This window comes from Ochotona curzoniae, unplaced genomic scaffold (genome assembly GCF_017591425.1).
Source record: "Ochotona curzoniae isolate NIBS_2020 unplaced genomic scaffold, NIBS_Ocur_1.0 contig_1014, whole genome shotgun sequence".
Classification (NCBI taxonomy): domain Eukaryota; kingdom Metazoa; phylum Chordata; class Mammalia; order Lagomorpha; family Ochotonidae; genus Ochotona; species Ochotona curzoniae.
This window is the reverse complement of record NW_024464920.1, coordinates 26,650,528-26,675,736: the sequence shown is the minus strand read 5'-3', so window position 1 is coordinate 26,675,736 and position 25,209 is coordinate 26,650,528. Positions and strand designations below refer to the sequence as shown.

The following is a 25,209-nucleotide window of genomic DNA, read 5'->3' as shown; positions in this document are numbered from 1 at the left end:
TATTATAATCCATAATAGTCTAAACCCACCCTTGTCTATCTGGATGGAGCCAAAGGTGTCCAGTTACCTTATCCTGTGACAGGTGCCATATGAAACATAAAGCACCTCCCAGAGCAGTGCTGAAACACACATCCACAGCAGAGCACCTGTATTCCTTGTCTGTTACTTAGGAAAAAATAGCCAGGAATATAAAATGCAAACATTTATTTTTCAACAGTATTCCTTGAGGTCAAGCCAATACAATGTCTGTTTTTCTGAAGGATCTGTTGCCAAAGTTATAAAGTAATTTTGTACCAGAAATTTGTCTTTAGGAATGTTTTAATGAAAGAAATTTAGGACATTCTGTTTTGTGCTTGGATATAGTGCTTAACCTGTCTGTAACAAAAACATCCTTGGCACAACAGCATGTAAGTTTTTAGAGTCAGGGAAATTCAGTGGATGATGGAGCAGTGTCTGTCCTCTTCCTGCTTGTTTTTCTTTGCAAATCCAAGGGAAAATTCTAACCTTTAAGCAAGAATTCATGGAGCTAGTGTGGTAGCATAGCAGAATAATGCTCTGCCTGTGGCATCAACACCCCACAGGAACATCCTCTGTGTTCTCGCCCTGCACTTCTGAGCCAGCTCCCAGTAGAGGGCCTGGGAGAGTAATACAGATTGGCACATGATTTTGGACTCATGCATCTGTGTGGGAGATCCAAGAAACGCTCTGGGCTGCCAGCGTTTAATCAGCCTAGCTCTGACCATTGTAGTCATTTGGGGGAGTGACTCAACAAATGGAATTCTCTATTTTTTCCTCTCTCTGCTTAATTATGCCAAGTGGAAACAAAATCAGTCTTAAAAAAAGGAATTCACGGGCCCGGCATGATAGTGTAGTGGTGAAAGTCCTCACCTTGCATGTGCCATGATCTCATATGGTCGTGGGTTCTAATTCCGGTGGCCCTGCTTCCCATCCAGCTCCCTGCTTGTGGCCTGGGAAAGCAGTTGAGGATGTCCCAAAGCCTTTGGACCCTGCACCCGTGTGGGAGACCTGGAAGAGCTCCTGGCTCTTGGCTTTTGGATTGGTTCAGCTCCAGCCATTGCGGCTACTTGGGGAGTGAAACATTGGATGGAAGATCTTCCTCTCTGTCTCTCTTCCTCTCTGTATATATGCCTTTCCAACAAAAATCAATAAATCTTAAAAAAAAAAGCAATTCACAACACCATTGGTTAATATTGTAATGTTTGTTGCCATAATACAACTAAATGCATTTGCATTAAGGAAAATCTGTTTTGTTGCAGTTGAGCAGTTTAGGGGCAATAATGTTATTTTTAAATATAACTGTTTTAAAGTTTAAAAAGGATTTTACAATCGGGTGATTTTTCATATAATTGCTACTGTATTTCAATTTCATGAGGAAAATGAAATGGAATTAAGGCAATATTTTTATCCTTTTCTCAATCAAGTGAATTTTACTCTTAGATCTTATTATAAAGCCTCTCTAAAACAGGCAGAGGATGCCATTTATTGTTTTGAGGATTGGACATTAATGCAATTCATTTTGAACTAGCAATTGTGCAGTAGTACCATTGGCGTGTAAAGACTGATGCTCTCACATTGGTAGCCGTGTGAACTGTTCCTCCCAGGGGGAACAGGTACCTGAAGCTAGTTGCATCGTGAAAGGAACAATAGGACCTGCCCTTACCAACTTTCTGTTCTCTCATCTGTGCGACTCTGGGTTACACACTTGTCTGACTTAAGCCCTGGGAGTCACAGCTCCATCAGACCTTGTTGAAGTTGATTCTGCACAGAGCCAGAAAGATAAACCAGAGGTTTCCTGGGACTAAGCTGCCTTCCTGCCTTCCTTTGAGTTAGCTCCATTTCCCTTGCACTTGCCCTTTCCTGCAGGACGGAGGAGCATGAGGCCAGGCCTCCTGGCCAGCTCCTGGCCTCCTCCACAGCTCTGTGTTGCTGCCTGGAATTGTTGAGCAGCGTCCCTGCTCGGAATTCTCACACACTGGCCTTTTCTCAGAAAGTTTGCTCAACGGCCTTCCTTCCTGCTGCTTAGCTCGGAGAATGTATGCCCAGCTCAGTACCCATCTTCTCTGCCCGAGAAGTTGATTAGGGCTCTACCCAGGGCTACTGATGATGCCATTCTTTCCTCTGGTAGTATCACTAGTTTGAACAGAAACAGCAACAGCACCTTAAAAAAATTATTTGAAAGGGGTTCCACCATGGTAGCCTAGTGGCTGAAGTCCTCGCCTTGTGTGTGCCAGGATCCCGTATGGACCCTGGTACATTTCCTGTGGGGTCTCCCCCACAGATTCCTCTAGTACCCTGTTGCCGAAGGGGGTGAGCCTGCTGCCCACCATCTAGCTTCTTGGTGTGCAAGAGACACACAGATTCGACAGGGGTTCCGTCTAAGCAGTTCCGATTTATTTGGGAAATACAGATTCCTATATAGAGTAGTGAACAGCCTTAGGCCAGGAATCCCAGGAGCCAGTTGTCATCAGTGCGGCTGTGGAAGCCATCTCCCATAGGCCAGGAGCAGGTGAGTGAAATGGCCCTGGCCAATCAGTCTTTCTGTAAAACAACTTGATCCCTGCCCTGGTTCCTGCCCAGGGCTCTGTCCTTGGCTGCCACGTGTAACCCAGTGACCTTGACTGTTAGTTGCCATCTTGTTGACTTAGTGACCTTTTCCCTGAGCCCCACAATTTCCCACCTGTTCTACTGCTTGTAGCCCATGGAGCTCCCTGCTTGTAGCCTGTGAAAGCAGATAAGGATGGCCCAAACCCTTGAACCCTGCACAAGCATGAAAGAGCTGGAAGAGGCTTCTGACTCCTGGCTGTGGATTGGCTCAGCTCTGGCCATCGCAGCCACTTGGGGGAGTGAAGCAGCAGATGGAATGTCTTTCTCTTTGTCTCTTCTTCTCTCTGTAAATCTCCCCCTCCCAATTTTTTTTAAACTTATTTGAGAGGTAGAGTGAACAAAAAAATTCTCAGAGTTGTTCCTTGAATGCCATTAATGACTAGGGCTGAGCTGCTACCTGAGCTATGAGCTGGGAACTCAGTGCAGGCCTCTTCCTGCTATCACCTGCTGGTTCTCGGGAAGGTGGAGTCAGAAGATGGAAGTTTAGGGTATCAAACCCATGTACCCTGGTGAAGGAACCTGCGTCTTAACTTCAGTCCAACTGTCTGGCCAGGCCACAATACTTTTACTATTACAGACAAACATGTACATACTGACTATGAATGTTTGCCATTCATGCTGATAGGCACTATTTCTCTGTTGTGGATGGATGAAGTTATTTCAAATCCACCAAACCCTCTAAGCCGTTAGTGTTAGCATTCTGAGTTTATGGATGAGGAAGTGAAGCACAGAAGGGTTAATGAGTTTGCCCCTGCTGACACAGATGGAAAGGAAAGGATCTGCGATCGGAATTTGGACTAGTATTGTTATCTTTAGGTTTACCCCCTATTCTTTGTTAAATTGTTAATATTCAACAGAAAAGCTTGCGCCTCGTATGCATACTGAAGTTGAAAAGGTTCCTTACTAATGTTCTAGTTACAAAGTTTGTATGAGATTTGAACGTGGCTTCTTGCTTCTTTGGATGGCCTTGCTCTGCCACAATCCTGTGTGGTCTGTGCGGATCAGAATGATCACGGCTCTGTTATCCCAGGTTTGTCAGAAGCCTACCTACCCCTGTGATCCTTGATTGGGTAGCTGCATTTCCTGGGAGGAGGCCTCTCCTGTTAATGTTGGAAATAAGACGTGCTAGCCCCTTACCACCGTGCAGGGGACAGACTGCTGTTTCGCATCCTGAGGCAAAAGGACCTGGGCAGATTGCATGTGCTCAGACATCCGGAGCCCAATGTCAACTCCTAGTGTGACCGTCCGCCAGCCACTTAGCCTCCCTGCGTGAAGGATGATGAGGTAGTGCTTTGATCTTGGGGTGATGATATAAATACCAAATAGGCCCATTCTTACGCGACACCTCCTAACCTGGGGTGGAGGCTGCTGTGCCACAGAATATCCCAACACATCCTTAGTTACAGTGCCATGTTCCAAGACTCAGACTCCCAGGTTTTCAAGCAGCGTCTTCTCTTATTTTGTAAAGTGCCTAAAAGTAAGATTAACTGAAACTTTAATAGAGTCTTTTGTCTCAAGAGCTTGAAGCACTCTGATGGTACATATTCTGTTAAAAGAAAATCTGGTACGTTATTTAGAACCTGTGCATTTAGAAGCGAGATTTGTGCCTGCTGGGGCCAGTTCTTCCAGGTTGTTTCCTGGAGTGACCTGGGATGAAGCTTCAGCTTCTCTCCCACCCTCAGCCTTTTAAGCACATTGTCCCCTTCACATCCTCCCCACCCGTTCCACCCTGGCCGCTGACACGTTTGTCTTCCTTGTGTGGAGCCCATAATCCGATATTACTACTGTGAGGAGTCACATCTAAAGCAAAATTCGTATTCTCTCTGCATCCCATAGTCAGGGAGAAGCTCCTTCCACACCTTCAGGTGCAAAACAGAGGACCAGAGAGCTGATTTTTTTTTCAGGGATATTTGCATTTGAAAATTGCAGGTACAGACGAAATTGAAAATGATTGAGTTTTAGGCAAGGAAGTGGTAATTGCTACCCATCCCTCTTCACTCTGTGTAGAGAATTACATCAATACACAGGCTCAGAAGCCTCTGCCGCTAGAGAGAAGGGAAAATGGCCTTGACCTTTCCCACGCTTGTTCTGTCTGACTGGCATCATCCCGCTCTTCTCTGTGAGGGAGGAAGGAGTCTCACCATTGCACAGGTGATGATTCCAGGGTTCCGAGCAGTCATCATTTCCCTAAAGTTCTAAAGTTTGAAATAGCAAAACCAGGAGTCGGGTCAAACCCCCTGTGTGATGCTGGAAGTTGGAGGCTGCACTCGGATACGCCTTTGCTTATAGCACTTGGAGGGCAGACTTTCTCTGGTCTGTTCAACCAAGCTCTCCAAGTAGTGATATGGGGCATTTCTCTTGTGCCAGGCTTCCCTAAGCACTGGGTATCCAGAGATAATCATGGCACTGCTTTTCTCCTGGAAAAGCCTACTGATATTGGAGTGACAATATGCTTTCTAAAAGGGCAAAACTTATGTAAAAAAGACTTTGGTATAAATGTGATTTAATGTAGTGTGAGTAGTAATACCTGATTAAAGGCCACTTACATTTTTGCTGCATTATTTAACTACATTGTTAAAGAATTCTGGGGCGGGTATCTAGCCTAGTTAAGATGCCAGCTAAGACTTCTGCGCCGCAAATAGCAGTAGCTGAATTTGAGACTGATCCTCTCCTTCTAATGAAGACTTTGGAAAGCAGCAAGTATGACTTAATTTTAGGGAAATTGCATAGGAGGAGGGACAGTCTGAACACATATGAAATAACTAGAACTAAAAGCTATTTTGTTGAAACAGGAAATTGAGTACTTCATGTTTTTTTCTTTTATGGGACTATAGGATGACTTTTTTTCTTTAAAAAGATTTATTTTTATTATTTTTTTATTGAAAAGGTGGATATACAGAGAGGAGAGACAGAGAGGAAGATCTTCCGTCCCCTGATTCACTCCCCAAGTGAGCTCAATGGCCTGATGCTATGCCAATCTGAAGCCAGGAGCCTCCTGCGGGTCTCCCACGCGGGTGCAGGGTCCCAAATCCTTGGGCCGTCCTCGACTGCTTTCCCGGGCCACAGGCAGGGAGCTGGAAGGGAAGCGGGGCTGCCGGGATAGAACCGGTGCCCATATGGGATCCTGGGCATGCAAGGCGAGGACCTTAACCACTGCGCCACTGCGCCGGGTCCTATAAGGTGACTTTTGCTATGAATTCTAAAATTATGCCTTGTTTATTTTTCAGTTTGGGTACCTGGCTCACAACAGGCATGGCATAAGCCTTTTTGGAGCTCCATGTGAATAAAGATAACTTTCATATTTTACCATCTCACAAAGATTGGAGTGCGAAAGGATGGCACTAGCGGCTTCCCTTATGGTTTTGGGGTGGGAGTGAGGGACTGTTGTAGGGTGTGAGAGAGATCACCCCGGACCCATGTGTAGGATGTTAGGAGGAGTCTACTTTCCAAGCTTGGTGACAGCAGCTCCCGCTGCACTCCAGGAGCCACTGTGCAGAGTGGCAGAAGTCAGGGGTTTTTAAGCTCTCATCCTCCAATCAGATTGCCAGCCACGCAGTACAAAAAAAATTTCAGGCAGGCAGGGAGTTATCAGAGCCCAAAGTTCTGTAGTTAACTAACTGAACGTAGCACAACAGGAAGCAGGAGGGCCCGGGTATGTGCAACCTCCAGATTAATTGTCTTGCTGTCAGTTGTTGTGAATGGTGCGGAAGACAGGAGGGCAGGGTGCAGAAACTTGGTTTTTAAAGTGCCCCGGCCGCTGTCAATGAACCTGACAAGCTGTATGTGCCATTATGGTGGTGCCCCATTACAGGGCTAGTGGCTTTCCTTATGGTTCTGGTGTGGGAGTGAGGGTAAACTGGGGGTGGGGGGGTGGCTGTGGCTTTTCTCACAGTTCTGTGGTGGGAATGGGGGCCTAGTGGCTTTCCTGATAGTTCTGGGGTAGGAGGGGCATGAAATTTCCCTCCAGGGCACCATCAGGAATTTGCTTTCTAGAAGAAGGCCTGACTTGTGTTCTACACTGATTAGGATATGAGAGTTGCCTGAGTTGCCTCAAGTCCTATCTGGGCCAGATTTTATAGTATGCTTTTTAAAATCTAAACGAAAGAATCCTCCGTGCAAACACCAAGCAAAGTTCCCTCAAAGCCAAGTTCATTCCCCTTATTGCAGTGCAGTGAAAACCAATCAAGCCTGCCCCACCTCCAGCATCCCAAATTACTTGCATTTACCCGCAAAATGTTGTGTAGAAACTGAAAAAAACAAAAAAACAAGTAGACAAACAGACAAAAACCCCATCCAAAACCGACTCTATTTTGACTCCCAGCTTCCTCTAATTGGCATAAGTTCTCCTCTTCCCTCCTGCTCGGCTGCCTTCTCTGGGCGGCTTCGCCAAAGTGTTGGCTTTGGAGCCATTTAGAACAAGCACCGCTTATACAAACACATTTTAAAAGGAAGATGTGCTGATCTGGTGTGGGAAGGCACACCTTGGGTGCTCACTCGCTGTCTCTTAAAAGCTTTCATTCACAACAAGAATAAAAAGGAGTTGTTTGAGATGTAGTGCAAGGAGGCAGCTTTGAAAACTGATAAGAGAAGAAAAATGCCAGACTCATTTTGAATTTGAACTTAACAACCAGGACCCTTATTCCCCCACAACAAGATGATTGCAAGTTTCTTAGAATGATTTAAGAATTCCCTGAAGGCGTTTTGGCCTGGTCCCCTCTGTGGGCCTATTTTGGAATCCTTTAGAATCCTCTGAGCAGGGCTTATCAGAGAAGATTCCAATTTAAAACGGCAGAAGTCTAGTGTCTGATATCAGCTCGCGCTTTTCTTTTTCTCGAAAAGGAGACATGATGTTTTACAGTGTTAACAATTTTGAAAGGCCCCACATTTCCTGTGAACAGAGGGCTTTTGTGAAAAGGGCCCTGAGAGGCATTATTCGGGTTTAAATGCATCAGAGGCCTGGGAGTTCAAGAGAGAAAAGTTTGCCCATGTGGAAATTGGAGGCAGTATGTGCGGACAGTGCAATTATAGGTGGAATAATTGGCACTTTGAGGAGCAATCTGGTGAGATATGGCAATAGTGTGGAAGCACACTGGAGACCTTTCCGTAATTCTATTCCTCGGGATCCAGCTGTGGATGGCGTGACCAGTGTTGGAATCTAAAACGTTGTACACTTGGGACACAGACATGGAGGTTTGCCGGTTGTCTGAGTGAAACAGTGTGATTTGGGTCCAAAAGATCTCGATTGATTAACAAAAAGTTTTGAGAGATTTGTGGTGTGAAATTTCCCTCAGACTTCCAGAGCCTTAATCTACTCTCAAGCCCTGGAAGTGCTCCCCATTACAGCTTCTAAGTTCTCAGAAAGAAAATGTACATTTTCTAGAGTTAGTAAGTTGCATTCTTACTAACATTAAACCTTTGTTTTTGGTTTGCAAAATGGCCAGGCACTTCAGTTCCCTTAGTCTACAGCGGATCTTAGCCTAAGACAGTGAAACACCACGTGGTGCTTATGTTTTTAGAATGTTTATGAAAGATATAATAACCTTGTTCTTGGTCTCAAAATAATGGAATGCGAAGCCTTGGCCCCATGACGAGTGAGGCTGCTAGTCATGTGAAGTTCACCCTTTGGGGATCTGAAGATCTTTGCATGAAGATGGAGCTGAGAGTAGGGTGTAAGCTAGCAAAGTATAGCGTTTCTGCTGAAAACAGAGCAAAAGGCACCCCAACACTCCATTAATAATTGTGTTATATATCTTGCCTCAGGTATTTGTTCTTAATGAAATAACTTATTCTGCTGTATATGATTTTTTCCTTCCAAGTTTCTAATGTCTTTTTATCCACTTCAGTGTGGATTGATTACTTAATGAGTATAAACTTGTTAAAGTTTCCTAAGTTGGCTTGTGTGTTGTAGTTTTATGATATTGACACCTTAATGTAAAGCCCAAATGATAGCTATTTTCCTGCTGTGGAGAGTGTCTCTTTAATGTCATTTGGAGCTCTCATGTTTTCCTTTCTTTTGTCTTTAACTGCTTTTTTTTTTAACTTAGATTTTACTAATATACTTTGGGATTTCATCAGTGCCCACAGAGATGGAAAACTGTCATTTGTATTAGTCTTTTTCAGATACTTAGCAAACTTAAATTTCATGTTGCCCCAAGAATCCACTGCCACAGAACCATGACCTCATTTCAAAACAGTGGGCAACAGTGTTTGGCTCATAGTGGAAATTCACTAGAATTGTAATTTTAGATTTTGCTCATCCTGTTTATTTACAGCTTGAGCCAATACCATCCTCAGCCTTTTCTTGGACTTTGACATATGTTCTAATGTGAAATTATCATATTTATAAGTTATGCAAGGGGATATTTAGGATTTTTCCATGGTGGGCCTCTTGGTTTTAGTTCCATGCATGCTGCATGACCTTTTAAAAAATTGATCACAAGAGTCTCTTGGTTCCATTCCTGGCATAGAAATATTAGATTTATTTCTGAATTGAATGTGCATGGAAGAATGATTAGTTGCCTATTTGCTTTTTAATCAATATCTCCCATTATTCTTCAATATCATAACATGATCTTAGTGGAATTAAACTTTAGCAGCTCAAAATTACATAATTACACTTTGATCACTTATTAATGCTTTAAAAACTTGATGCATATTTATTTTAAGATCTGTGGGATTGCAATAGATGAATACAGTATATAATGATGAGATCAGAGTAAATATTATTGGAGACATGTATCATTAAAAATCTTGTTAGCTATTTTAAAATATTCAATTGATTATTGTTAATTACAGTTATCTTACTGTGCTATGCAATACTGGAAGTTATTTTTCCTATCCACCTGCACCTTGAACCTACTGATTTCCTCTCCCCCATGCTCTCCCATGCTCCCCGGGCTGTGGTAACCATTATTCTGTTCTTTACTTCTTTGAGATCAACAGTTTAGCTTTCACATAGAAGCACTATTCTGCATTCTTTGTCTTCAGTGCATGGCATTTCATTGACCATAATGTCATTCATTTCTATCCCTGTTACTACAAATGATGGATAACTTCATTCTTTTTAATGGCTGAGTAATACTCTGTCGTGTTTTTAACACCTACTATCTTTAACTGTTGTTCTGATAGTTGCCTGAGTTGCTGTCTTATCTTTGCTTTTGTGAATAATTGTACTTTTTTTTTTTTTAAGATTTATTTATTTATTGGAAAGTCAGACATACAGAGAGGAGGAGAGACAGAGAGGAAGATCTTCCGTTCGATGATTCACTCCCCAAGTGAGCGCAATGGCTGATGCTATGCCGATCTGAAGCCAGGATCCAGGAACCTCTTCTGGGTCTCCCACATGGGTGCAGGGTCCCAAAGCTTTGGGCAGTCCTCGACTGCTTTCCCAGGCCACAAGCAGGGAGTTGGATGGGAAGTGGAGCTGCCGGGATAGAACCGGTGTCCATATGGGATCTGGGTGGCGTTCAAGGCGAGGACTTTAGCCACTAGGCCACACCGCCAGGCCCAATAATTGTACTTTTAAGTGCTGATTCATGCAGGGAGTCTCCCCAGGAGAACATCTAGCACCTCAATCAGAAAACTGCAACTCAACCGTAGCTTTAGCTCCTGATCATCTGGAGACCTTAAGGCTGATCATAGAGACCCTGATTGAATGGGTTTTGGATGGGGTTTCATCCTTTGTTATTTTCAAAAAGGCCTGAAGGAGACTTGAGGGGCAAAAGAGCAAGAAGAGGCTTGAGGCATACCGGCTGCATTTTCACTTCTATGAACGAACTTGGTTAAACTGTCTCCCTGAGCCTGTATTGAGACTAGCCATCAGCCGTTTCTCATTTATGCTACAGCAGCAAAGTAAAACAGCAAAGAGTAGAAAGAGACTAACTTTGGAGTCAGAAGAATTTGATTTTACATCTTGTCTCCATCCCTTACTAAAAGTATAATTGTCCCTTGGAAAAGTTTTTTCAAAAATGCTCTGCATTTTAGTTTCCATTTGTCAAAGAGGCTTCTTTGAAAGTGAAGATTAAATTATTAATGTGATATGATAACATTTAATAAGACGCAGTACTTAGCTGGCGTCCAAATAAATTCGCTCTCCTCTTTTTTTGTCACTTCATCCTAGGTAAAATGAGCGACATGGAAATTGTTTAAATACCCTTTATGTCCTAAAATCTTGTGACTGATTTTCTGCCTTAAGCGATGTGATTGGGGAATACCCATCATGTATTCTTTTCTAATAAGTCAGTATATGTGCAAAGAAAGCAGCAGCTGTCACACAGATGGAAGAGGATGAATTTGAGCTTTCTCTTGAATATCTTGTCCACACAATGTCATGTGCCTATCTTTCAATCTGACATGGTTCTGAAGGGGCTGCTTGAGACTGGGGCTATGGTTAGAGTTGTAGGCACATGGTTTTTCTTGACTGAGTGATACTATCTGTTTGATGTCATCATCAATGTTATACCCTTGACCAGCGTTCACTTCAATCATATGACCACCCAATCCACTTTATAGAGTTGATATTGGTGGTAAGAGCTGATATTTATGTTACAGCATTTATTTGAATTGATACACTTCAGAGGAGCAGAGGTGAAACCAGAAACATGCTTCAGTTACTACCTGGCTAATGAGTTTTTGTCAAGAAAATCCAATGTTGCTGCCTCTCAGTGTAGTCCCTGAGGGTCCCTGGAGAATTTCTTCTGAACTAGTGTGGTATCAAGGAATAGTTCATTCCTCATAGCAGGGACTCAGATATATCCCGTGGCCTTTGCCTGTGTATCCAGCTCCAAACAGACACTGGCCAATGAGAGTGGCCTGAAGCTTCTGTGGTGCCTTAGTTCAGGCTAACCAAAGCAGAGAACTAGGAGACTCTTCCAAAGGGCAGAGAAATGGAGGGGCAAGCCACTTGGCAACGACCATGTGACTGTTTTCCAGTGCCTGTCCAAGTGTGACAGGGATGCAATGCAGCTTAGTGGTTCAGAGCAAAAGTTTCAACATGCTGATAATCCAGTGCTGGCTTCTTACTAATTGTCTGGACAAAATTACAACCAAGTTAAAGATTCTAATTGGCCTTTCTTCTTGATTCTTGAAGCAGAGCCAGATCACATTCAAAGACGTCTGGGGCTGACGTGTGGGCAGGCATTTATGGACAGAAAACACAAGTGACAGGCAGCATAGTTGGTTACAGCTGGGTGTTTTGCCTGATTTGAGTCAGCTGGCCAACTCTGATTGTTTCAAGCTCAGCCGCTGTGATTGAGTCAGACAGCCATTTGTTACAGGCGCATTCTCCTAAGCTAGGCATTCAGTTATTTTATGTGCTAACTTAGATTGCAGTTTGTTTCCTAAGGACTCAAGTACACAGCCATCCTGAGACCTGAATTTAGTTTGACAGTGGCTACAACAAGAATCAGCAAAGTTTTTCCGTCAAAGGCCAGCCAGAAAAGACTTTAGGAGTTTCAGGTCATATGATCTAGTTACACCGGCTTCACTCTGCAGTTGTAGTCCAAAGTGGCCATAAACGATGTAGAAATCAATGAGCATATCTGTGTTCTGTACGGTTTTACTTACAAAAACATGGTGTGTGTTAGATTTGGACTGTGGCTGCAGTTTATCTATACTTGATCCACAGGATATTTTACTAGTAAATTAATACTTTCAGTTCCCTCAGAGTGTCTTGAGCAGTAAAACACTCCCCCTTACACAAACACATGATACTACAAGGTACTTAGCATATAGTAAGTACTTGGAAATAGTTGATGTGTTTTACTAAAAGTACTCTATATCATAAAAGTTAAGGTGCTATTGAATATAAGATGCAGCTGAATTTCAGAGATGCTAAAGTATGATTAAGTCTTAGAATTGATGAAAGATAACAGTAACAAATGATACTGCCAAGGGTATTGTTAGGATTTTAAGCCCTGTTCTCCCTAAGAGTGTTTAAATCTTGTATAACATGTCATTGTGATGTTTTCTTTGTCAGAGACACCTGTCATGAACTTTTGGGACATGTCCCCCTACTGGCGGATCCTAAGTTTGCTCAATTTTCACAAGAAATAGGCTTGGCATCTCTGGGAGCGTCAGATGAAGATGTTCAGAAACTAGCCACGGTGAGTTTACACCCCACTTAAAGAGTGTTTGATATCTAATTGTAAGATAAAACCCAGTTTACCTTTGTATCATTGTGCTTTTTTTTCATGTTAATGTGTTAATACAAAGAGAACATATTCAGTGTAGTTCATTGATAAAATCTGAGAACATAATGGTAGTCTCTTCCTCCCTCTTTCTCTCATCCTCTTTTTTTCTTTCTTTCTACTGAATATTTTTAGTTTACATTATAGTCAAGTAAAAGTACAAGTAAAATCAAGTAAGAGTAAAACTGAGGGCTATAACCTAATGCAAACAATCCTTGGGGGTAATGAAGGATATGGCTCCATGAAGAAGCTGTTGATGTGCGTCTATGAACATAGACAGTCTCTGATTGTTGTTCTCCTGGCAGCTCTGCTCATCTAGGCTACAGAGAGGTCAGTGTAGGAGAGAGGCTGTTCTTTCTGTGCCTGGACTCTGAAATGTGGCTGAGGTCAGGGGTGTGAACTTGCTCTTCCGCATCTGAAAGGTAGTAGCTGAAACACCTTCCTTCTCATACTGCTTTTTTTTTGAGAACAACCTTCCTGACACAAAAGTGTCTATTCAGTCCTTTTCTTTCTTTCTTTTTTTTTTTTTTTTTGTTAGAAGAGTTGTTGAGCTCGAGATTCCTACATCTGGCTTCACCTACCTCGACTAGTCAAGAGATAACCTAGCACGGCCTTACTTTATCATGAATGTACACCTTTTACTATTACAATGTTTCTAAGTATCAGCAAACGACAACAACAACAACACACACAAAACCTCACCCACTACCAGCTTTTGTAAATAAAGCTTTATGGGAACACAGCCACACTCATTCATTTCTGTATGTTGCATAGTTGTTTTTCTAACTCAGTGGCTGAGTGGAAAAACTGAAGAATACCCTATGATTGAAAAACATGAAATATTTATTATCTAACTGACAACTGAAAAAGTAGGACAAAATGAAAATATTTTTGTGACCAATAGGTCAAGAATTCATGTTGCTGTGGAAGAACAAAACATGGGATTCATGGGAAAGGGGAGAATCGTGCTCTCCATGCATGTGTTTGAGCACACATATGTGCATGTACATCTATCCGAGGAGAAGGGATAAGGTAGAAGTTCATGGATGAAAATGGGTGTAGTTTGAATACAGTCTGTTCCCTTGGAAACACAGGTTGAAGTCTGGTGTCTGGGCGTAGTGGGAAGTGGGGACTTTAAGGGAGGAGTAGGTCCTTTAGAGGGAATTAACGGGGTTCATTCTTGTGGGGTTGGGGAGTTAGGGTGAGACCTTCAGACTTAGCCACCTCTGTATGCATTTGCTCTCCCTTCCCCTGCCCACCATGAGTGGAGGCAGTGCAAGGCCCTTGTGGGCACCATGCTCTCATGGACAAGCTCCAGAACCCTCCAGTGATATCCTCTTCCTTTTTCATAAATTGCCCCACCTTGGGTATTTGTGCCAGCCACAGGAAATGGACCAAATGTGAAGGGAGGTGACTTCTTATGAATGCTCTTATTCCTTCTTTAAAAGCAACGAGAGCAAGCAGTTTTATTATCCTTTCTTTTTATACTTAGTGATGGCTTGTGAGTTCCATCGTTCAGACTATATTTACAAGGAAGAAGAAATAGTTCTCACATTTTAGAGCTTTACAGCTCCAGGTGATAAAAGTAAGGTTTTAAGGTTTTTTTTTTTTTTCCCCACTGGGGGAAAATATTTTGCTGAGCCTCAAAGATAAGAAAGAACAAGTCCTGTGGGGAAGAGGGCAAGGGGAACAAAGACTATTTCTCCAAGAGAAAGACTTCTCGCTGGCTCGCCGGGGCTGGGTTCCCCTGGCAGCTCCCAGCGTAGATCTGATTCTGTGCTTTTCGCAGATTCTAGAGGCTTTTAGCATTTTTTGGCTCAAGCCCTTCTTCCTCTGTCAATATAGCCAGAATGTTTACTCTCTCTCTCTTTTTTTCCTTTACATCTCTCTCTCTGACAATGGCTGGGGCAAGTTATTTTCCTCTAAGGACTTATGTGAGTAGATTGGGCTCACCTACATGATTCTTGATCATTTTTCCATTTCTAGCACCATACCCTTAACATCTGTCAAGGCAACATATTCATTTAGGTTTTTAGGATTAGGGCATGGATATCTTTGGAAGACCATTCTTCTTTGTTTCTACTTTTAGAAATAAAGCAAACAAAACTCTTCATAATTGTTCCTTGAAATCTACTTTAGTACAGCCAGCAATTTTGTAGGGTAATTTTTTAAGGGACATCAAAGGTGAACTTATTCGGAACACACATAGATTTCCCATCTCCTGTTTTACTCCTCAGATGTCCACCGTAGTCAGGAATGGGTCAGTCAAGCTAGGTACTGGGGACATGAGTCTCTCTACTAGGTAGGGAGGGACCAATGTCCTTGAGCCATCACCTGCTTCCCCCTGGAGAGCACATCGTTGGGATCTGGGGTTGGAAGTGGAGTCAGGACTTGAAACCAAGCACACCTACATGGGACACAATCATCCCTAGTATTTCTCTAACCACTGGACCAAACACTTGCCTTCTTTAGGAACTTAAGTTGCTCAATGTGATTCCAATACCTCTGGCTTTCGATTGTACTAACTCCAAGACATAGAAAACACTTCCATTTGGTAAAGATCATTAGGTAGTTAGTCATGCTTCCCTCTTTACTTCTTCTTCCTTGTTTTTTCAGCATCCTTTACTGAAGTGTGTTTACTTTTCGGCAGTAGCCAGTTCAAAGTGACACATACTCTCTATGTGGCTGAAGAATCCTAGGTACTATGAGGAGGGATAGTGCAAAGACAGAGACGTAAGAACCTGGTGCCCAAAAGTCAAGAAAATTGGAGTTCATATGATTTTTAAAATTTGTTTCCAGGAGCAGATATATAGAGGAAATAGATTTAAGGTCATTTTTCCCAGCATGTGGGATCTTTAAGTTTGGTGTTGAAGAACGTTTGGAATTGGAGACAGGAGCCAGAAGAGATAGTTTTCTCTATAAAGGATACATTGGTGACCTGTGAAGTTGTATTAGTCATCCATAAAGAAAGGCAACTGCCTCTGTAAGCTTGCAAAGGATTTCAGTGCCAAGGATTCTGAGTCTCTTCTAAATGCAGTGGAGAATTTTTTGGTATGTGTACCGCACCATGGTTTGGACAAGTGTTCTAATTTTTCCTGAGATGGCTGAAATGGTTTCTATGCCCGTCCCAACTCCTGCACTTTCTGCATCTTCAAGGCTTTGTGGTCCAATACATTCCATGCATGAACTGGACACATATTTTTCAGACTAGAAAGAAGTTCAGAAGGATTGCTTTCCCTGTGTGATAGGAAGCTAGAAAGAAGGGGTGGACTCACAGTGAGAGGAGGTTGGGGTGATTTTTTTCCAGAAATCATACTAGAACTGCTATTGATTTTTGGTGGCACATGGGATTGCTTAGTGAAAAGCAAACTGAGTGGGAAAATTGTCAGACGATGTGCTTGAAAGGAAACGGGTTGGGTTCCAATCAGGGGATTTCAGAGTAAACCTTGGAAGAACTAACTTGTCAGAGAATATGCATATTAATAACTCAAGCCATAGATTGAAGCTACAAGGCTAATGTAATGATTTGCAATGACTAAGAGAGTACGGATTGAAGCTGTATCAGCAGGGTGAAGTAGAAAGCTCTATTGTGGGGGTTAGTGGCGGTGGTGAACAGGCCAGACGAGAAGAGGAGGTCTTGGCAGCTGATTTACTCAAAGTTGTTTTCATGAAGTCCCTAAAGAAGTACTGGAAGAAAATGAGAGATGAGGCACACAGCACAAGGAAAATCCATAGAGGGGACAAATGGAAAACCACAAAATCACCATTTAGTCAGAACAGTAAGACAGGCTCTATTATTCTTTTACTCTAGGTGAGATTTGTATTATTAATGGTTCTGTTTATAAAGGGCCTGTTTTTCCCTGTTTAGCGAATTTAGGCACTTACGAGGAAGAGAGGGCTAGTGGAAGCAGGCACTTAATAACCTTCTGTGATGTGTACAAATCCATCTAAAGGAGAGAACAGCCTCTAGTGGGACTAATTGAACCACCAAATTCAGTTTTGTCTAAAGTTGCTTTTGAATATCTGGGCCCGATTTACAAAGAGACCAGGCTGTACTGCCTGTAGGTGGTGTGTTAGTGTGCCGCATTGCTGCATGGTTTTTATTTTGACATGTTAATAATACTCAGTTTTGAGAATGAAATGACATGCTGTTTTATGTGGTCAGTGGTTTCTATGCCCCCCCAAGGGCCATTTCAGTGAGACTTTTTCATAGCTGAAGATCTGGGTGATGATGCTTGGAGAATGTATTTCAAACGCATTGTTAGATGTAAATAATTTGCTCTCTAGTGGATAATGAAGAAGGGCACTCGTTTTGGCAGCTGTATTCGTGTCATCCTTACCACAGCTGTCTGAGGTTTGTGCATGATAGATATGTCCAAAGCATTTCCAGTTAGGGCTGCTTAGACTGTGGGCTATTTAGAGACTGGGTATTTCCCATAATGTTACTGGCTAATGTGGATTTAACAGATAGTGTTAGGCATTGTAAACATAAGGGCCTTGAATGGTTAGGTAGGTAGCAAAATATTTGACATAAGTTGGCATAAGTTATAGTGAGTGTCAGAGCCTGTAGATAACTGGAAAATGCAAATCATGCTCAAAGGCCTTCCAATTCAGACACTAGAACACAGTGTTTGACTGCAGATCGTCTCTGCAAGCTGTGAAGACACAGGCTCCCAGTCATCGACCCGTCCCTGAAGTTAGAGTTTACTCCAGGCCGTTGTGGCTTTGAGGAATGAGTATATGTCTGATGCATCTTTACATCACATTGTACTGTTTCAATTGCTGTTGCCAGACAGCAGAATACTTCCTAAGGAAAAAAATAGCACTGTTCTGGTGCTTCCTGCGATAAAAATCTTATTGCGGCAGAGAGGTGACTGGTTTTGAATTACAACTTGAAGCAGTTACAAACATGTCTCATATTTATGTACTGAGTGCATGTCAAAGATTTATTCAACTCTTTAATGAAGAGAAACATGATTGTAAATCTAGTTGAAAGAAGACTTTGAGATTCTAGCATACAGTCCCTGAAACAAGGCATCCAGGATTGAGCCAGAAGCTGGCTGATGTTCCACAGGATAAGAAAACCCTAACCTTGAGGTTCTAGATGCTACTTTTTTCCTACTGAACAGAAACCATTTACATGCTTCATAATAGACAAAAGTAATCATCCATTTCTCAATCTTTACAAATTAGCACTTCACTTAACAGGACATGGGCCGTCATCAACTGTAAACAGGAAGTTAGCAACAATTCCGCCTTTGAAATCCAGTGTTCTCTGAGCAGGGAGTACAAAGTCAGCTGGGGATGTTGAGGTGCGGGTTGGGATAAAGGAGGGCTGGTGTCGGGCCTGAGATGCTGCATTTCTGACGTGGCCCCAGGTGGTATTGATGCTGCTCTTCTGGGGTCCATCCTTGGGTGGTGGTACAGTCAGAGGACATGTTAGACTGGAATAGGTGTTAGGATAGTGTTCAAGTGTGTCGTTCCAGAGGCATGTAGTAGATTTTCTGTCTTATTTATTTGAAACAGCTTTCCTAAAAAGTAGACGAATAAGATTGGTATTAGATCAGTACATGGCTGTGTGCAGTGAGTTCACTCATGACTTACTCATTCAAAATCTGAATATGAACTTTTGTGCCTGTGAAAGCTTTTGTCTAGGCTATCTGCTCGCACCCTCTGTTCATGTGGTATTTTTCCACTTGAGTTTTTACCACTTAGTTGTACAGGAATGTGTAAACAGGAGTTTACTGATAAAATGAACTTAGGAACTAATTCTAGAATAATATTGATTTCTCTTTCCCTGAATGCTACAGAATGTAAAGGGATTTCCCCCCCCACAAAGGGTGTGTGCCATCTTATGATGCAGATGGCTTTAATTCAGCCCATTCATTTCACACAACATAAAGGCATTTGAAGCAGACAAGGCTGTGCATCATGTGTAGGAAAAAGCAATCAACACGAACACACCACAGATGTTTTCCAAGCAGTCAATCAGCCTCTGGCCCAGTTAGACTTTTCCCTCTACCAGAGTTTGAGGTCATCCATTTGGTTCTGTTGACCCTGAAACATGTTTCCCTTCATGTTCTGATGGGAGACGATTCTGCCACTGGGTCTTGATCAGGCTGATGTGAGTAAGTATTGGCTAAGGGTCAGGGAGGAAGAAGCAACTTTTGTCAGAATATTAGCCTCATGCAAGGTTATCCCAAGTTCTGTCATTCAAGACAGGATCCCTGGGCAAATGTATAAGGATTTGGGAAATACTGAGTCAAATAAATAGATTTGTTTTAAGTGTAGAAGTTCTTAGACTTTTTAATAAAATAAAATGCTAAATGAATTTCCCCTAAATGCTGAAAAGTTTATTTTTACAGGTCTCTCATATGTCCATCATACTAGGAAGTTATTGATTGTCAAAATACTTTTCATTTAATACTGGATTTTTGTTTGTTTTTATTGTTGAAGGGGAAAAGATTCAGCTAGCAATTTTTTTGACATTGTAAAATGTAAGTTCATTTTAGAAATGTTAAAATGTGGAAAAAGTATAGAGAGTTGAGAAAATGCATTATATGGCAGTGGTCTCCTTTTACGGAATGCATATCACCATTCCAGGCCATGAATGTTCCTGGGAGTACAGCTTAAGAAGCACAAGTCTCAAATCTTTTCTGAAAGGAATTTATTATGAGCTAAGACCTGACCAGCTAACGTTTATTTCTTCCTATTTTCAGAAAACTCGCTGTAGCATCTGTATGTATTTTCCTTTATATATTAATATGATATGAAAACTATATTAATCAACTGAAGTAGGCTTAGCTGATTACTATTTTAATGGCCATGAATCAAGGGTGTTTCAATTTTCAGGTATAACCGGTACATTTTCTGTTTTTTTTTTTTTTCTTACTTTTTAAAAAATTTTACTTTTGATAATGTTTATACAGTTGAGAAGGATGAATGCTCATGTGGGGGCACTGATTAGGGTGGGAAAGTTAAGGAATAGGGGAAAGTGGATAAGACCATTATTTCCAATTTTCTTTTTCTTCTTCCTATATCTGGGGAAAGTGGGGAGAAAAAGGGAGTAGCCACACCCAGCATCCTAACTGTATCAGTATCTGGGGATGGAGGATGGCCACCTGATGTCATCTCAGGGTCCCTGATATGCAGCTTGCTCTGAGGGTACTAACTCAAGTGGTTTTGATTGTTCTGAGATGCCATTGATTTCATTGCTCCAAGGGTGAAGAAATCCTTCTAAGGCCTACTGACTGACATAGTCCACCCTAGTCTCCATTCTTCTATATGCCACATACTTGCTGTCAAAGCTTGGCAGAGAGAGTTGTCCAATTTGTTTTGCCCTCCATCCTCTACTATGGTATTAGATGTCTTCTGCAGGCCCCAGTGGACTGCCATGTCTCCCATGTGCATCCAGGCATGCTGTCCACTGCACTGTCTTCAGCAACTGAGGAGGCAGCCCCAGTTCTGGCACATGCACTCCATGGTCAGACCATAGGTCCTGCAATTCTTCCTGTGATTGGAGTTCTGAGTACAGCTGTTCAGTTGCAGAGGGGAGTGTCCCCAAAGAAAACTCACCAGAGGTGACCCCAGAAATGACTCCTGTGTGTGCCAGCCAGGACAGGGTCTGGTTGAGTCCCTCACCCACATCAGCTACACACACTGGTGGTTGCAGTTGCTGGGTCAGTTCTGTCTCCAGCCCCATCACTTATGCAAACCAATGGATGGTGCAGCCCAGCCCAACCCTGCCCATCATATACTCGGCCCTCATGTACAGCAGCAGGAACTGTAGTCTGGTTGGAGCAACCTCCAATAACCCACACCAGGCTTGTCCCCAGCCATGGTTCCTGCGCATGCTGGTATGTGCAATAGACTGGTCTGATCTGTCCTGCATCGCATTTGGTTCTTGTACACACCAATGGAGGCTGCAGCCTAGCTCAGCCCAATTGGCCCCACTATCCAACCCACACTTATGCTGGCAGGTGCTACTGCCTGTCTAGCCGGTCACCAGTACATTTTCAAGATGGCAGTGGTAATGATGAGTTGTAGTTCTGCATTAGAAATATAACTGTACTGCTAGATAACATGTTCCTAATTGCCAAGGACATTTGCCTGTTTGTTGGTCTTTTGCTTTTACCTATCTGGCGGGGGGCCGAGATCCTTTGGATGCTGAAAGATTTATGCCCAGCTATAATTCTTTCTGAACATGGATGACACTAAAAATGTCCGTTTTAGTGTCTCTACAGTGAGTTTGAAACAAGCCCCAGGCTTATTTATTCCATGTAGAGTCTTTGAACTAGGTTAGCTCTTTGGATCATTTGATATAAAGCTGACAAAAGCCTGGAAGAAATGCACTTGTATAATTCTTAATTGAGTAGTCTGAGTGGATGATCAGCTTGTGTGTTATTTCAACAAGCAATTTAATGAAAAGCTAATAATGTCTATTCCAACTCATTACTTTCACTTTTGTATCTGTCATAAATATAGAACAGTTGTAGCATCTTATAAAAACTCTAATACTTAACCATCCCCATGGAACTTAACTTTTGTCCTTTATTATGCGTTCACTGTTACTTTTCCTTGATCTCATTTTCTGTGTTGTGTTTTTTTAATGAAAAAATTACATATTTGAGAGTCAGGGTGACATGGGAGTGGAGTGGAGTCAGAGAAACAGAGAGGTCTTCCAGCCACTCCCCATATACCTGCATCAGACATTGCTGGGCCAGAAGTTAGGAACATCACTTGGTTCTTCCACAGGGGTAGCAGGCACTCTTGCAGTTTAACTATCGTCTGTTGCCTCCCAGGTGCATTAGCAGGATGCTGGATCAGAAGTGGTGTAGCTGGGACTTTAATCGGCACTCTGTGATACTCTCCCAAGTGCTGTTGTAACCTGCTGCCATACAAGGCCTGTCCCTCCCTTTGTCTTTCACGCTCTTTGAATGCTTTAAGACCTCATTCCCTATGACTAAGTTTCCCTTGAGAATATTTAATATTGCAGTGCAGGATGTCTTGCATTGTCTATGTGCGTGTGTTTCCCTTGTGATGTTTTTTCTGCTATTTTGAAGCATTTGCCATCTGTTCTTTATTGTGATGAGAGCAATAGATATTTGAAATAAAGAAGAAGGGCTCTGGGTTCTACATTGCCTGCTATGTTTAGAAACAAATCTATTTACAACCTGAAGGAGTTGGATGTTATTATAGGTCGAATCTTTCTGTCATTTATAATTGTGTTCTGGTGGCCTCAGAAAGCTGGCATGATGAGAAACACAACACAACACAACACAACACCACACAACACAAGCAATACAACTCAGTAGATCTATTTTAGATATTTGGAAACTCATGGAAATAGAGCTGGTTTGGTAACTCTTGCTTCTCAGGATACTGAGGGCAAACTCACTCTGCTGGGTACCGCTTTCCTTGCATCTACTTGATGCTACTACCACCATCTGTAGTTGGGAACACAGCACCCATCAGTACTTGGTGGACATGCTGCTTTGGTCGCTCAATGGATGGTGCGTAGTGTGGTGCACTGTGGTGGAAAGAATCTGAACTTCATGTTAGTACATTCTGGTGGATGCTTTGGTATTTTCCCGAGCACAGGCTCAAGCTAGGCACCCAAATGAAGAACATTGACCCTTGAGTCTTCTTGAATGTGTGGATTTTCTCTTCCTCCTGCTTGGTGCTGTGTTAGGAGCAGATGTAGCGCATGCCCTGGTGCTCTCTGTATTATGCCCTGGGATGGCAGTACTTGGATCTCTCTCTAATATCTGAGAAATCCTAACTGTACCCAAAAGGAGCTGTGTTGTTGGTAAAATAAATTTAAAGCCATTTTAACCACCAGCTTATTCCATGCCTTCCCGAGTTCTCACACTGAGTTCTTTCTCTTTTTTCTGCGCTCAGTAAGTTAGTATGCATTCATCAAGCAGAGCAGATTTCTGCAGTCATTTTAATTTCAATAAAATTGTACAAAAGAGCTTCCTGGTTTAACTGCCATGGAGTAGGCTCTCAAAATCTTAACTTGTATTAACAGAAGTATCTGTGGTATAATTCCATTTCTAGCAAAAGCTGAAAGAAGATGGTTGGGATTTTTTTTTTTATGAGCTAGAATAGCAGAGGTAATGTTGTATCAAACCATAGGAATTTAATTACCTCATTCCACAAATGTAGTTTTCAAATAAAGGAGTCAAAAGGATTTCCAAAACTATTCTTCTGAACTCTGATATAAAAACTCAGAATACATTTAGTAAATGTAAAATGTATTACTGTACATTATGAGCCACTACAATGAATGGTAGCACAATAAGAAACACGACATGAGATTGAACCCACAGTGATTAAAAGTCTCATTGCTTTCTTCTTAGAAATGTTGGAATTTGCTTAGAGTTTCTTATGCTTGCCACTGTAAGGGTACAGTTTTTCTGGAATGTTCCTGGTGGGATGATTTCACCCAGGAGAAAGGTCTCCCAGAAAATGGAAAGGCTGTCATTTGAAGGCTTACATTCAGACTAGATGTAGTTAAGAAATGCTGTTAAAGATGGAAGGAATGAATTACTTGGAGTGGGGTAAGGGATTCAATATTCTCAAGATCTTAAGGTCTATCCTTTACAGTGTTCATAAAAAAGTATTTGCTCAGCAATGAAAGCGAGGCTGGCACAGACTGATTGAGGTACTCCATTATTGAAAAGCCTTTAAAGACTTTACAAAAACCTATGTGTCCCCTTCTTATTACAAAGGTGACACATATTCATTGTAGAAAATTTTAAAAAATGGATAAGGGAGCAAAAGAAAATAAAGATAATTTGTAATATCACAGCCGCAGTGACTTACTCTTAGCATCCTGGCATATAGCCTTCAAGTTTTTCTGAGAAGTCATTTTGCCATGCCAAATAAGAATGTAGTAAAAGGGAGTTCTGGGTTTGGAAAAAGGAGCAAGGAGGTGTTCATCCATTTATCAAACACTTGGGCTGTCAGGAGAGACTTTATCTTTTATACCCACAGAAGCAAGAATAAATTGGAAGTACTCTAGAAATACGGGGTTTATGACTTTTCACTCAGCTAACTTGCAAAGTGTCTTAGTGAGTAGCATATGTGACTAATGAGTTTTGTTTGCTTTTCATTCTTCTTTGAGAGAAAGCAATGAGTGAATAACACTTTTTAATTAAAATATTCATCTCCATACATAATTTCTCAGTCTTTAAATTTGCTTTAATTCTCTTCCCATTGGTGGGTGCTAACCAATCAGTAAATCTGTTTTTTCTTTGATTAATATTGTGGACATCTTTCAGTAGCAAACATATTCTGAAGCTTCCCCACAGCACTTACTCTGTTATGCCCAAACTACAAAGGGAATAAAAGGGAAATTGGAATCCAGAATTGAGTGAACCCTGTTGTATAAGTCATCATTTTTTCTGGAACTTTCATGTTGTAAGGATTGACAAAGAGGTGGTATAATGTAATGGGTAATTCAGAGTGTAGAGCTCGTGATCAAATTGTGGGTTGAGGTCTGGGTTCTGTTAATTAATGGATAGGTGATATTAAAGGAAAAATTATTCATGAACTTTAGTAAAAAATAAGGCAGACTTTATTCAGGGCCATTATGATAAATACAGGAATAAATACAGTGGGAATTTTGCAATAGAGGGTAGAGATTGAGTTTAACTTCTAATGTAACAAAGGAGAGTCAAAATTTGTCATCAAGGAGCAGGTTGGAGATTTGCTGCTCATGAGCACCTGGAGAATTAGTAAGAGGAACTCTGGAGGTGAAGAGGGCAATGGCTAACCTGATGGAACCAGGCTTTTGTTGAAGCCAGCCCAATGTGATCAGACAGCAGTTGGGGGAGAGCAGGAGCTTAAGAACCTGGTCAGATATTGCAGGTTACCCAATGGTGATTCCAAACACATTCTATGGGCAGGGGAGCTTGGCTGCATGGATATTATGGGATGCTCACTCAAACTGAACAAGGCCCACATGAACACAGAAGTCACAAAGTTCAGACTCATGGAAAAGAAGTTCAGAGGAAGGGCACTAGAGTTTGGGCAAGGAGAGAGTCTTTGTTAACTAGCCCTGGGCCACTCACTCAACTCCCTTGGGCCTTGGTTTCATCTCTTTACAAGGAGACCAATAATACCATCTAATCCTGTGCAGTTGTGTGGGGATCTAGGAGATAATGCATTGTAAAGCCGCTTAGCACAGTGATGCTAAGTGTTCAAAAACTGCTAGTTAGTGTAATTTCCGTGATTGCACTGGGAGATGGGAAGGGTCCCTGGGGAAAGTTTCCATCTTTCCTTGGGTAGAAAAGTAGAAATGTGTGCCTTTGGGTAGGTTTCCAACTTTCAACAACTTAGGGTTTCTTTTCTGAAGTGTGGACTGTGTTGTTCATTTTACGAAAGGGTTTTA

The 25,209-nt window shown here is 42.0% G+C and overlaps 1 protein-coding gene across 3 annotated transcripts in view; it reads left to right on the top strand.

The window, feature by feature from the left end:
* TPH2 (tryptophan hydroxylase 2) overlaps positions 1-25,209 on the top strand; it is a 108,080-nt gene that overhangs the window by 56,607 nt on the left and 26,264 nt on the right. For all 3 annotated transcript variants that reach the window (XM_040981636.1, XM_040981626.1, XM_040981645.1), the window contains one exon: positions 12,602-12,728. In XM_040981636.1, coding sequence (XP_040837570.1) covers positions 12,602-12,728 — 127 coding nt within the window. The remainder of the gene's footprint in view (positions 1-12,601; positions 12,729-25,209) is intronic.